The sequence below is a fragment of the Capsicum annuum genome, chromosome 2, assembly GCF_002878395.1.
Source record: "Capsicum annuum cultivar UCD-10X-F1 chromosome 2, UCD10Xv1.1, whole genome shotgun sequence".
Classification (NCBI taxonomy): Eukaryota; Viridiplantae; Streptophyta; class Magnoliopsida; order Solanales; family Solanaceae; genus Capsicum; species Capsicum annuum.
This window is the reverse complement of record NC_061112.1, coordinates 59952269-59965523: the sequence shown is the minus strand read 5'-3', so window position 1 is coordinate 59965523 and position 13255 is coordinate 59952269. Positions and strand designations below refer to the sequence as shown.

Sequence of the window (13255 nt, the reverse complement as noted above, 5' to 3'; positions counted from 1 at the left end):
GGGGTGGTCTCCGGTCCTGGTTGGACTTGGAATGCCCATTACGACAAGGCCCTAGTTCAGGTCGTGTCATGTCTAGCTCATGTGGATAATGGGAAGCGGGAGTTGGTGAGAGATATTCATTTTTTAGTTAACCTTGGATTTTATCTCTTGGACTCTAGAATGGTGGTATATTTGTTCAGAAGGTGGCGCGGTCGTATCTTGGTGCTGAAATCAAGGAAAAACAGATGTTAGATCCTATCTTGATGAGGAACAAGTATGATGTAGGCGGAAAAAAGGTGATGGCCTTCGAGATTAGTAGTGATGGTACCTTACAGTACCAAGAAAAATTATGTGTTGCCGATGTTGATGGCTTGTGAGAGAGGATCTTGGCTGAGGTGCATAAGTTGTGCTATGTTGTCTATCTTGGTTCGAAGAAAATGTATCATAACCTTAATGCAATGTATTGGTGGAATAATATAAAGACGGATGTGGTTAGTTTTGTGGCTAAGTGCATGGTATGCCAACAAGTAAAAGTTGAGCACATGAGGCCCGAAGTATTGTATCAAGAAATTAAATTTCCATTAGAAATGGGAAGTGATCGACATGGATTTTGTTACCAGTATTCCTCGATCTCAAAATCAATTTGATTCTGTTTGGGTTATCGTGGATAAGATGACAAAGTCATCTCACTTTGCCAGTAAGCACTAACTTCTCGGTTGAGGATTATGCAAGGTTATACCTCCAAAAGATTGTAAAGTTGTATGGGGTACCTGTTTCTATCATCTTTGATCATGGTACGCAGGTTTCATCTCACTTTTAACAGTTATTTCAGAAAGATTTGGGGATCAAGGTGAGTCTTAGTACTGCTTTTCACCTGCAATTGGATGGGAAAGTAAAAAGTACTATTAAGACGTTGAAGGATATTCTTCGTGCTTGTGTGATTGACTATGGTGGTAGTTGGGTGGAGCATTTGCCTCTTGTAGAGTTTGCATACAATAATATTTACCACTCCAGCATTAGGATGGCTCCATTTGAGACATTATATGGTAGGAGGTGTAAATCTCCTATTGGGTGGTTTGAGGTCAGTGAGGCGGATATGTTTGGCCCGAATTTGGATTACCAAGTTATAAAGAAGGTGAAGGTGATTTGAGATAGGATTAAGGCTGCCCAAGGGCACTAAAAGTCCTATGCGGATGTGAGTCATAGAAAGTTGGAGTTTGAGGTTGGGGATAGGGTGTTCCTAAAGGTGTCACCCATGAAAGGAGTGATGCGGTTTGGGAAGAAGGAGAAGCTCAATCCTTGGTATGTTGGTCCGTACTTGGTTTTGAGAAAGGTTGGCAATGTTGTGTATGAGTTGGATTTTCCCTCTAGTTTGAGCTCCATTCATCCGATGTTCCATGTTTCCATGTTGAGGAAGTGTATGGGTGATCTATCGCAAGTATTTCCTATCAAGGATATTGGTATTTCAGATTCTCTATCTTATGAGGAGGTCCCGGAGAAAATCTTAGATCGGCAAGTTTGTTGGTTGTGTACCAAGGACGTAGCCTCGGTAAAGGTTCTATAGAGGAACCACAAGGTTGAAGAGGCTACTTAGGAAGCTGAAGAGGACATGAAGTCAAAGTATCTATTCCTATTTTCTGCTTTGGAAATTTATGTGGAAGGTATGTGTTCTTTATAACATCCTTGTTTTCTAACGTAGTTAAAGGTCAGAATAGAGGTATTGGGGTGTAAATCATGCTTATACTACCTTGTTCTATCATTCGAGGATGAATGATCCAAGTGGGGGAGAATTGAAACACCCTGGGTTCTGGACCTTGTAAATTTCTCGAGTCTTACACTTTCTGATCATCATACGACTCACCATACTAGTCATATGGTATTAGTACGGGTCAGGTAACCCAACTCGTAAGGTGTCCAGTATTTAGTGGTTGGGTTTTTGTTGTGGTTCCAGGTTGGTGCTGACGAGTTGTATGCTCATGATATAAGAAGTATAGTCTCACCTGTATATTGTCCAATGTCTAGCCTAAATGTCCTACTTAGGGTACGACTTGAAGGATACTAGTCGTATGGTGATGGTACAAGTTAGGCCAAGGGATTCATATGTTGGACACAATGTGGTGTCCAACTTTTTGATCAAGCTATGAGTTGAGGGTACCACTCTTATGATATGGATACGAGTTAAGGGGTCCAATCGTACCCTCCTACATTTTTTTATAGCTTTTAAGCTGAGGGTGTTTTGGATTTTTCCCACCCCATGACCTTAAGAACCCACGCCTTATAATACTATTTGGTCCCTCAATCCACACTTTGGAAGATTAAATCACTCTCTAAACACTCTCTAAAAAAACTCTCAAGAAGATTAGTCTAGGGTTTCTTCAAGGTGTCTATCTAGAGGTTTAAAGATCAAAGTGTCTCAGTGAATCTTCGTGACTAAGGCATGTTACTCCTCCCTCATTGTTAGTTCAACTAAAGGCATGTTTTAATGGATGGTTTTCATGGTAATATTGTGGTATTGTTTGGGTTTTGAAATATATGCTGGGGGTTTTGGTTGTTTTTGGTTTGATAATGCTTTCCCATATTTTAATTATGGTTTTCATGTTATATATGTGGTTTTGAACATATGATTGCATAGGAATGGTCAATTGAAACTTGGTTTTGGAAATCTTATGCCCTCACTATGTTTGTTAAAATTCCTATAAGAATTATTTTGTCACCTAGTTTGACTATTATTGAACACTTTGCATTGCATAATAGGGTAATGGAACCTAAATTGGTTTGGTCGGTTTTAAATGGTTTGGAAAGGCCTTGGTGGTCATGACTTTAGTTTAATTGGAAATATTGTGGGGTACATGGGAATCCCTTAAGTGTTGGCTAGTGACATTGCTTGCAAAATATAGTCGGTATGACAATACTACTTCATAATGCCTTGACACTTGACTGCTGGAATTGGTGGTTTGAGTGTGTACTAAATGTTTTTAATTGGGCGATAATTACGGGTTGTAATAGCTAACCGTGAATGTGTGAGTATGATAGATGAACAATTAAACTCATGTTTGCCGACATGAGGGTTGGTCTTGGTGACCATTTACTTGTGGGGTACATAGGAATCCCCTAAGTTTATACTTGTATATATGTATCATGAAGGGTGAAGGGTATACAGGAATCCCCGGCCCCTATGATATCTCCAGTTCGTGTGGCTACACGCACTGGGGCCCATTCAGGGGGCAACACTAGATCCATATAGCACGTGGGTAGATTACGATGGTAAAGCTAAATAAAACCAAGTTAAAGTTTTAAACGCATGCTAAACTCGGTTCCCTTTCCCGACATGGTATATATGTATGTATATGGTTGCATATGGTTATTTACTTTGATTTTAAATAATGGCATTATTTTATTGTTATTTCTGAGTATATACTAGCATCTACCCGTTAACCGTCATCAGGAGTTATATCCCTACGCGATGCAAAAACCAGCCATACTGCTCCTCCTACTCAGTAACTTGTATTCGGGGACAACATTCATGTCAGACTGAAGTGGTGAGCTTCCATATTCTAGAAGACTCTGTTTTATGTTATGGTTTTTTTCATAGTATTTTTGTTTTGTAGACTTTGGTTTTGGCTATGGTCGGGGGCATGTCCCGACCAGATGTTCTTGGTTTTCGGATAGAGTCTTTGTAAGACTACTACAGACATGACAGTATCGGTATTGGTGTTAGTCTTGGAATTGGTATTGGCATTGGGGCTGACACTGATTGGGTATTTGATTGGATACTTGGTTGGTTATAGTTATGAACTTCTTTAAATATCTTTCAATCAATTTTGATATATCTTGTTATATGTTTGAAATTCATCCGACATAGGATGTAGGGCGTTTATGGTTAGGTATTGGAGGCGGTCTCCAGTTCGGATCGGACCTAAGATTCCCGACACGACTAGGCCCTGGTTCGGGTCGTGTCACAGGATCCAAAGCTTTTGTAGTTAATTACCCAACTCCAGTTCAATTCCAAATCCAATCCTTAATATAAGTTTCATATTGGTCTTCTCAGTAGTAAAGGGAAAGTGAAGGTTAGACCCGATGCAATACTGAGAAGGAAATTTCTAGTTTTTTATCATAAGAGCTCCACTAGCAATCACTATGGTATCAAAGCTACCCTTCAAAGACTTAGGTAGGAATTTTACTGGAAAAAGATGAAGAAAGACATGTATGCTTTTGTGAGGCAATGTAATGTGTGTCAGAGATGCAAGGGTTAAATTGTTGCATAACCTAGCCTTTTACAACCCCTACCTATTCCTGAGGGTATGTGGCTAGACATCTCTATGGATTTTATTGAGGGATTACCTAAGGTAGCTGACAAGGAGGTTATTTTTGTATTGGTGGATACAGTATGTAAGGTCGATCATTTTTTACCTCTTAAACATCATTACACTACATTAGATGTTTCTTAATTGTTCATGAATGAGGTTTTCACGTTACATGACATGCAAAGGTCTGTAAGTTCATAAAGGGATGTAGTCTTCACTAGCAAATTCTGGTAAGAGCTCTTCAAACTTCAGCAGGTCTCTCTCTTAACTTCTACTACATACCATCCATAAATTGATGGCCAGACAGAGGTTATAACAAGATGTAGTGAGTGTTACTTGAGGTATATGACATTTGAGAGACCTAAGGAATGGCCTAAGTACCTCCCTCTTGCTGAGTGGCGGTACAACACCACTTTTCATTTTTCTATTTTGATGACTCCTTATATGAGGTGGTATATGGCCAGAAACCTCTATTTTTTTCTACCTTACATGGCATTAGACTCTCAACTGGATGTTATTGATAGAAGTTTGTCTCCTAGGGAAGCTACTCTAAGGGTTTTGAAATCTTATTTAATTAAGGCACAAAGAAGAATGAAGTCTCATGTTGATAAGGGAAGGACTGATAGAAGTTATGCTGTTGGTAGTTAGGTTTATGTTAAACTGAGGCCCTATAGACAAGTCTCTTTAAGGACAAGGATCGTTTCAAGGGGTGGGTAATGATTCGATCCTAAGGTGAAGTAGCTCAATTTCGCAATGCTTTGGTCGTACGTGACTTGCACGGTTCTAGTCGACTTTAGGAAATTTTGTTGAAGAAGATAGTTATAACTAACTTTCGGAATTCCATTTTTCTATTTTTCCTTTTCTGTTATTTCAATTCATGTCCACTTAGTATATAACTGAGAGGTTAACAACTATAAAGATTAGGAGGTTAATTTCTCAAAGTAATATCATTTTACCTTTCTCTCAATTGTGGAACTCGATTAAGGTTCCAGAGTGATATATTCAAAGGCAATTCATTAATTTGTCTTTTAGGTGAACTCAATTTGTGTATTCTTTCCAATTCAATTACTTCAAATTACAGGGTCTCATCATCAATAGACAATCGAAGACATATGAGGAATGAGTCAATTACAGTTATCAAATTGAAGACTCTTACTAACACATCCATTAGATTCCTTATCAAGAATGAAATAAAGAGGGCAAACACTCAGCAAGACCCAAAAATAATCGAACCAAAACACCCTGCTATATTCTACAATTCTATAGTTCTATGTATGGATTGAAACACTACCTATTGGCTTTTGAAGATATTGAGCCCGTTTGGATAGGATTAAAATTTGGTCAAATTAGCTTTAATCGTTTTTTTTTTTTAGCTTTTTTAGGTGTTTGCTAAAATTAAAAAGTGCTTAAAAAGCTAAAAACTGATTTTAAAAAAGCAAAAAGTGATAAGTTGGTTATCCTCAACTTTTCGCCTTTTAGATTAAAATTCTTTTAGATTTGACCAAAATATTTATCTTTTTATCTCTTATATTTTTCTCCAATTCCAATAATACCCTAAACTTGTAGCCCTTAAATATATAGTTTTTCATTCTTTTTCTCTTGGTTGCTTCTCTTTGTCTCTTTCGTCCAATTTCCTCTTCATCTTATTCCTTTATTTTTAGTGAATCCATTATTACATCGAAGTTTTACATATTTTTTTTACCATAATCAAATTATTACAAGCTTGCAATAGTACAATATAATACTATTTTAAATTAAAAATATCCTAATTTTTTTATTTTTTAATATTTAAAATAAAAAGTAACTTATATTTATAAATTGACTTCACATAATCACTTTACGCTGAAAGTACATTTAATAGAAATTATTTTTGAATTATTAAAATTAAAAACTTTAGATGATTCACCTTACTTATGGTATTAATAATTTTAAGAATATTTAAGTCATTTTGATAATAAAAAAATATTTAACATCATTTATTAACCAAACACATCAACAACCTTTTTATTAGTTTGATCATTTCTATTCAAACACTTATCTATTTAATTTATAAGTATTTATTTTAAGTTGTTTTAATCCGTTAAACTAAAAAAAAATATTTTTTATAATTCTATCCAATTCAAATTTGATTGATCTGGTGACGCAATGTCAAAGATACTGTTATTATCATGAAGGAAAAAGACGAATGATGAAAATGAATCCTAAATGCTAGGCTACTGATGCGTTGGCGGATTTTGCTATTTTGTGATTAACACGTTATTATTTTTCTCTAGCATTTTCAAAGTCTAAAATATCCTTAGGACTCGTTTGGTAGAATGTATTAAAATGTTAATATATGTATTAGTTTAATATGTATTAATAATACCTTTTTGATATACCTTTTTACTTATGTTTAATTAATGTAAGTATTAGTTATACACTCTATTATATGTTGAGGTGTGCATTACTAATACGTTAAAATCAACGGCATTACTAATGTAATGAATCTAATGCATGCATTAACATGCTTAAAGACCTTATTATTCCTCAAAAGATTTTTCACATCCTTTCCAACATATATATTAAATATATTATATAAAAAAAAATTTAAATTATATAATTCATATTTTTTTTAATAAATCAAATCAAATAGTGCATAAAAAAATTACAAACATAACTAAACTAATGCAGACATAACTAACAAAAATATTACTAATACAAACATTATTAATACATCATATTTTACATTATTCTCGTCAAACAACCACTTAAAATACAAAGTTAATTATTCCCATCAAACAACCCCTTAAAATATAAAGCTAATGACTTCAATTCCTTAAAAGAAAATTAGAAAATCAAATCGAAGGTTCGTAGTTCCTAGCGGGAGGATGGAAGAGAACGGGGACGAGGGCGAAGCGCCGGCGGTAGAAGAAGGAATGACTACTTTTTCTGACCACCATTTCGGAAGTTATGAAGACACCGGGGATGGCTTCTCCATCACCATCATCGAGGTCTTTCCTCTCTTTTATATCTCTCCAATTTCACAATTCTATTATACTCCTACCTTCACTTTTAATTTAAACAAACAATATCTCTTTCGTTATTTTAACAACTCTTTAATTCAAACTTTACAAGCAGAGGGAACTCTAATACAGCTAATTCTTTTGGCATGTGTGTAAGTAGAACATGAAGGAAGAGTATGGTTTGTTCGTATGGCCTTGCAGTATTATTCTAGCTGAGTACGTTTGGCAACAAAGATCGCGCTATACTGGCACTACCGTGGTTGAGGTAATGAACCTCACTTTGTTTTATTCTGTTGCTTGCAAATTATATGACTTCCGTACCTTTTTTTAGTCATAGCAAATGTAGATACTATTAGAGAGAGATATAGTTGACTTGTCTCAAATTAGTTCCGGATTGGAGGATTGAAGCTTAGCAATTCTATTTGTTGTTTGTTTGATGCCTTATTTGAGTACTGTGTTCTAGTCTTAGTTTGGTTAGTTTTATATCTACATATGATGATTTTCTGTAATTCTTATGTTATTGGATCGAATCTGTGCATAATTTCTCTATTTATTGATTTTGTACACCTCATGACATTGTTAGAATCATTCTTGAAGGGGAGCTTTGGAGTAATTGGTAAAGTTGCCACCATGTAATTAGGTTCAAGCCTTGAAAACAGCCTTCGCAAAAATGCAAGGTAAGGCTGTGTACAATAGGCCCTTTGTTCGGGCCTGGACCCTGTGCATAGCGGGAGCTTTAGTGCACCAAGCTGCCCTTTATGACATTGTTAGGATAGACTTACATTATCAAAGGTATATTTTACTTTGTTGAGACTATAGCTGATTGAGATAAAGGAGGGTGGTTGCATTGCTATTGTAAAACTAGTTAGATTTGTAATGAATTAACCGGGGTTCCATTCCCGGGATACCCTGGCTATATTTTGAAGGGTAGACTTGGCGTAACTGATGAACTTGTTGCCATGTAACTAGGAGGTCATGGATTCATGTCGTGGAAAAAGCCTCTTGTAGAAATGTAGAAATGTAGGGTAAGGCTGTTCAATAGACCTCTGTGTCCTAGTCCTTCCCCGGACCGGTACATAACGAGAGCTTTAATCCACCGAACCACGCTTTTCCTTACCATACTATCTTCTCTCTTGCACACACACTTGAAACAGGTTTAAAGGAGCAGAATGCATATTAATGATTTATATAGTTGACTCAAACTAGTTTGGGATTGAAGCATAGCAGTATTTGTTGTTTTGGTGCCTATTTGCATACTATACTCTAGTCTTAGTTTGATTAGTGTTATATAGGCTTTTTCTTATTCATCATATGATTGCAGCTTGGAGCAGGAACCTCGTTGCCTGGGCTGGTTGCTGCAAAAGTAGGTGCAGAGGTGACGCTGACTGACGATTCAAACAGATCAGAGGTGTGATTTTGATAGTAGTTTTTCAATAAACACTCAATTGAGACTTCATTATTTGATCGTAGCCCTTGAAACAGTTTTCGAACCCTGTTGCTAAACCATGTATGTTACATATCTATATTACTGGTAGTCTAATGGGTCAAGAACTGTGCATAGAGTGTGCACAGCAGAAATGCAGTATTAGGAATTATTGATAAAAGAGAAGCCCCTTTCTTTTTCTCATCTATCTTTTGCCTAGCTCTCCCAGACCCTACTTGTGGGATCTCACTGGGTATGTTGTTGTTGTATCTTTTGACTAGCTCTTCTTTAATCACCTTGGAGTGACAGTTTACTTTTGAGGCCTTTATTGTCATGAAAAATCTGGTATGCCCGCAGCAGTATTGGTAACTCGTAGTAATATGCTTACAGAAACTACTGGACTGTTCTGGATTTTGACTTGTAGATTTTGTTCAGGATGCTTTAGATGAAATAGAGCTGCCGTTGACTCCATTCTCACACACTCATCTGCTGCTTCAATATTAATGAACAATCTGAAGTTGCAGTGGTGATTGATGTCATTGAATTACTAAACAATAGATGCTATTAGGTAGGCTAGAAAGTAACTATGCTGAGTAAGAATGTCTCTAACATTTTGTGGAATTTATTTGTCAGCACCTTGAACTTCCACATAGCACCAAGATACGTGTCAGCTTTATTTGAACTGCTTGTATGTTGATACACAGGTGCTCATTCATATGAGAAGACAGTGTGACTTAAATAATATCAAGTGCAAGGTAATCTGTACGCTTTTGTTTGCTATATATGCAACTTTTCATTCCTCATGATGCATTTTCCGTAGAAGGGTTAAGCTGTGTCAATTTTACTTGAGTATCTAAGAGCATACAGAATGCCTTGGAACAGTGATAGTTCTTATGCGTGTTTCCTCCATGGCATTATGAAATCTTCTTTCTTGCCTTTATTTTGCACATGATATCTATTTGAGGTCTTCCATTTTCATACTGCACGTACCGTCATTGAAGTGTTCTATTCATCTTATCTTCTAGATACACGGACTTACATGGGGTGTGTGGGATACACATACTTTCTCTCTGTGCCCAAACATTATCCTTGGAGCTGATGTCCTATATGAAAGTTGCGGTAGGATTGTCTTTATTTATCTTGTTCTTTCCTTCTTTTCTGGATCTGTCTATTGAAGTTGAAATGTCTATCTTGCATGGTTACCAAGCCTTTGATGATCTCTTTGCAACTGTGGCATTTCTACTCCAGAGTAATCCATCTTCCGTTTTTATTACTACATATCACAACAGAAGGTACATTTCTATTTTCTTTTCTTGCTTTAGGTTTATCGAAGGACTCTTTTCTTGTGTACTTAGCTCATTCGGAGGTTTAGATGATCCAATTTCTGAGGGAAATGTTTCCTCTAATTGCTTTAAACAATGTGTAGCGGGCATCACCTAATTGGATTCTTGATGGTGAAATGGGGCCTGAAGTGTGTTAAGCTTCTTGATGGGTTCACATTCATGCCGTCATCCAAGACGTCTAGTTTGAGTGGTAATATTCAATTGGCGGAGATTGTTTTGGACACAGCTAATGGAAACAAGAAAAATTGATTCAACTGAATTCAAGTGTGATGGTGCCAACTTTATTTTATGCTGACACATATTTTACTTTTGCATTGTAAGTTGGTGATCCACTACTTGTTCGCTATATAGCATTTTTAAAAATCTTTGCTGCTGTCCTTCTCTCATTTTTTACTTTTTAAATGATACCATAATTTGTAATTGTTCAGGTTTTGATGTAAATAACTTGTGATCAACTACTTGTGAAGTGCATATCAAACAGTAGCTCCTAGTGCAGCAAGGTCTCATGAAAAGAGACATTATTTCTTCTAATTATTGCATTCAATTAAATAAACTAAGATAATACAGAGAATGATAGAACAAAAGGAGAATAATCTTTGAATTAGTCAGTTGACTATCCAGCAATTTTTTCTAACCTCGTCGCCTCTTGTAAGGCTGCTCATCTTGATCATAGAATTGGAAAAATCCTAGGAGAAATCAGCTTTTGAGCTAGCAAAATCATTAACCATATCTTAGTGTTTGGGGCACTTAAATAAATCTTGATCTGAAGAGAACAAGCTCTTCTACTGGAGAATTAGCTTGTATATTATTATCAAAAGTGGTTGATGAAGGTTCCATGGGTCTTCCTATATTTCAGCGGACATATGCTCTTCAAGCTTTCTGCAAAAGCAGATGTAATGGAGGGTCAATGCCATCGGTGGAATTGAAGTTGTGTATCCATTTATTGAATGATTACCAATGGGAAAAACCCACTCTATATAGTAGACCATGTGAGATTTTGAAGCTTTGTCATATTCACCTGAGCAGGCCATCAAGTCTTCCATTCGTAGACCTCTGACCTCTCCGAGGGGAACTTTGTTGAAGTCAATATTTTGAATGCTGAACTTGGCAGCTGTGCTGTTTCACTAACTTTTAATATTCGCCCATCTTTTCTTCCTTCAGGCATATCCCACTAAGGCGCAGCAGCACAAATCAACTTTGTCAAGCTGGTGGAATATATAATTGAATGTATTTACCTGTTTTGCTAATCCCATGTCAGAAAATAAGAAATAACTTAATGCAGTAATACTAATTGTCAGACCATTAATCTGCACTTCTAGGCATTCTAGAGTAATTAATATTAGAAGGAGCTGATTTGCTTCAATTCTGTCCTATTTATCTGTTTTCTATCGCTTTTCTTAGGGGAAACTTTTATCACCACTGTGTATCTCGCAGCAAAGGCTAAAGGTTTTGTGCGCGAGACTATGCTGGAAGGCTAAAGTATGTGTGTGCGAGACTATGCTGGGACAAAGCGCTTCTCTCCACATTTTCAATGACATAGGATCCGTGCGAAGAAACAGTGGTCTTTTTGTGCCAACTTTTTTCTGCTTGGAGTTCAGCAAAATAGAAGTATCACAACCCGTCAAGAAGGTAAAAGGGGCACAAAATCATAAAAAGAAGAATTTGCTTAGTGCAACCAGGGGATGAAATGTGAGAAAGTTTAACCATTATGGGATTGTTTGAATGAGGTTCTTAGTTGTGTACGCAGATGACATTATCATGGAAATGCATCATTATCGGTGTGCTGCAGGCACTGTTTTGTTTTCTTTGTGGCCTCCTCAGCAACTTGTTTGATAGTGTATTCAGCCGGAGGAGATATGAACACAAGTGATGAGCACAAATAATTGTGTATTTGATTGAACTATCTCCAGTACCATTTCTGTTGCTTGCCCAACTAGAAAACATACTCTATATTGACCATATTGGAAGATTGATGAGTGTATTATTGAACTTTTACAATGTAGTACACTTTTACAGAAGAAAGCAGTGGAATTCAGAGTATGAGGATCATAACACCTAAAAAGTAATTTGTGTGAATCGGATATCTATTTTTGTTAAGGTTTTCCAACGGGAAAATAGTAGTCTGCTTTGGTCTCTACAGTGCAAGCCACGTAAGGGTATATTTGAACTTTCAAGTATTTAGAGGTATTTTTAGTTTGTTTTTTCAGTTGTTCATGTACATGTTTCAAGATATTGCTAGTGTGTGTAAAGAAATCAAGGTTCAAGTCATCTGCCCCTTAAAAGTTGTTTGCATAGCTTAGACACCTCAACTCAATCTTGTATCCATTGAATTCCTTTTGTAACGACCTAAAAATTTGATGAAATATATGAAATTTGTGATTTTGTATGATTTGACTGTTTTACCTCTCCTCATAGTTGCATTATGGTATTTCTGAGGTGTGTGAGTGATTGACATGATTTTCGATACATTTTGGTGTCATTTATGCAATATTGTGATTTTTTATGGCTTCGAGAGCCTTATTTTAGATTTATGTGGATATCTTTTGATTCGTGTGACGGATGATCGAACGGACTATGCCAGCAGCTCTAGAATATCGATTTTAGGCTAGGTAGACTTTTGGTTCGGGTCCCGGTGCACCTGAGCTCATTTCGACCTATTGGTCGAAAAGTTGGAAAATTGAAAATATGGGTGGGGGATCCACATTTGGTAGAAACGACCTCGAATGAAAAATTCAACTTCCCCAACAGATCCAGAATATCGAATTTAGGGTGTTAGCATGTTTGGTATGATTTTACGGCTTTTAAATCTCATTTCGACACTCGATTTGAAAAATTATGATTTTAGATTTTCGGAGTCAACTTTGTGAAAATGATGTTTTTTTGAAAATCTGATATCGCTATCGCATCCGGAACGTCGAATTTAGTATGCTTGCATAGTTCGTTTGCATGTATCGGACTCCGAACAAATTCTGAGCACCCCGTCAAAGTCCGATCAATCAACAAAAAAAACTGGTATTACAGAAAATCTACAATAAATAGCAGATTTTCACCCTTTTTGACCCATTTTGCTCATTTCATCTTGGCTCTTGGGAGTTAAATGCTAAAATAATGTGGGAGCTTAAAAGTAAAGTTTGTGAGAGCTTGAGAAGCTAGATTAACACCTTTTTCTTGGTTTTATTATGCTCTAAAGGTAAGAATTCACCA

General features: G+C 36.4%; 1 protein-coding gene across 6 annotated transcripts; it reads left to right on the top strand.

The window, feature by feature from the left end:
- The first annotated feature begins 7061 nt into the window (after window positions 1-7061).
- LOC107853799 (probable methyltransferase-like protein 23) lies at window positions 7062-12331 on the top strand. Of its 6 annotated transcripts, none has more exons than XR_007051929.1 (8): window positions 7064-7273; window positions 7446-7550; window positions 8607-8693; window positions 9413-9463; window positions 9734-9827; window positions 9916-10000; window positions 10135-10367; window positions 11486-12331. XR_007051929.1 is itself a non-coding variant. In XM_016698784.2 (7 exons), the coding sequence occupies exons 1-7, from the start codon at window positions 7151-7153 to the stop codon at window positions 10298-10300; spliced, it is 711 nt and encodes a 236-aa protein (XP_016554270.1). In that variant the 5' UTR covers window positions 7064-7150; the 3' UTR covers window positions 10301-10546. The 6 variants fall into 6 exon arrangements, 2 of the variants coding, with proteins under 2 accessions (XP_016554271.1, XP_016554270.1); XR_001669868.2 differs by having other exon boundaries at window positions 11453-12331; XR_001669869.2 differs by lacking the exon at window positions 11486-12331 and adding an exon at window positions 10480-10546.
- Window positions 12332-13255: the final 924 nt, after the last annotated feature.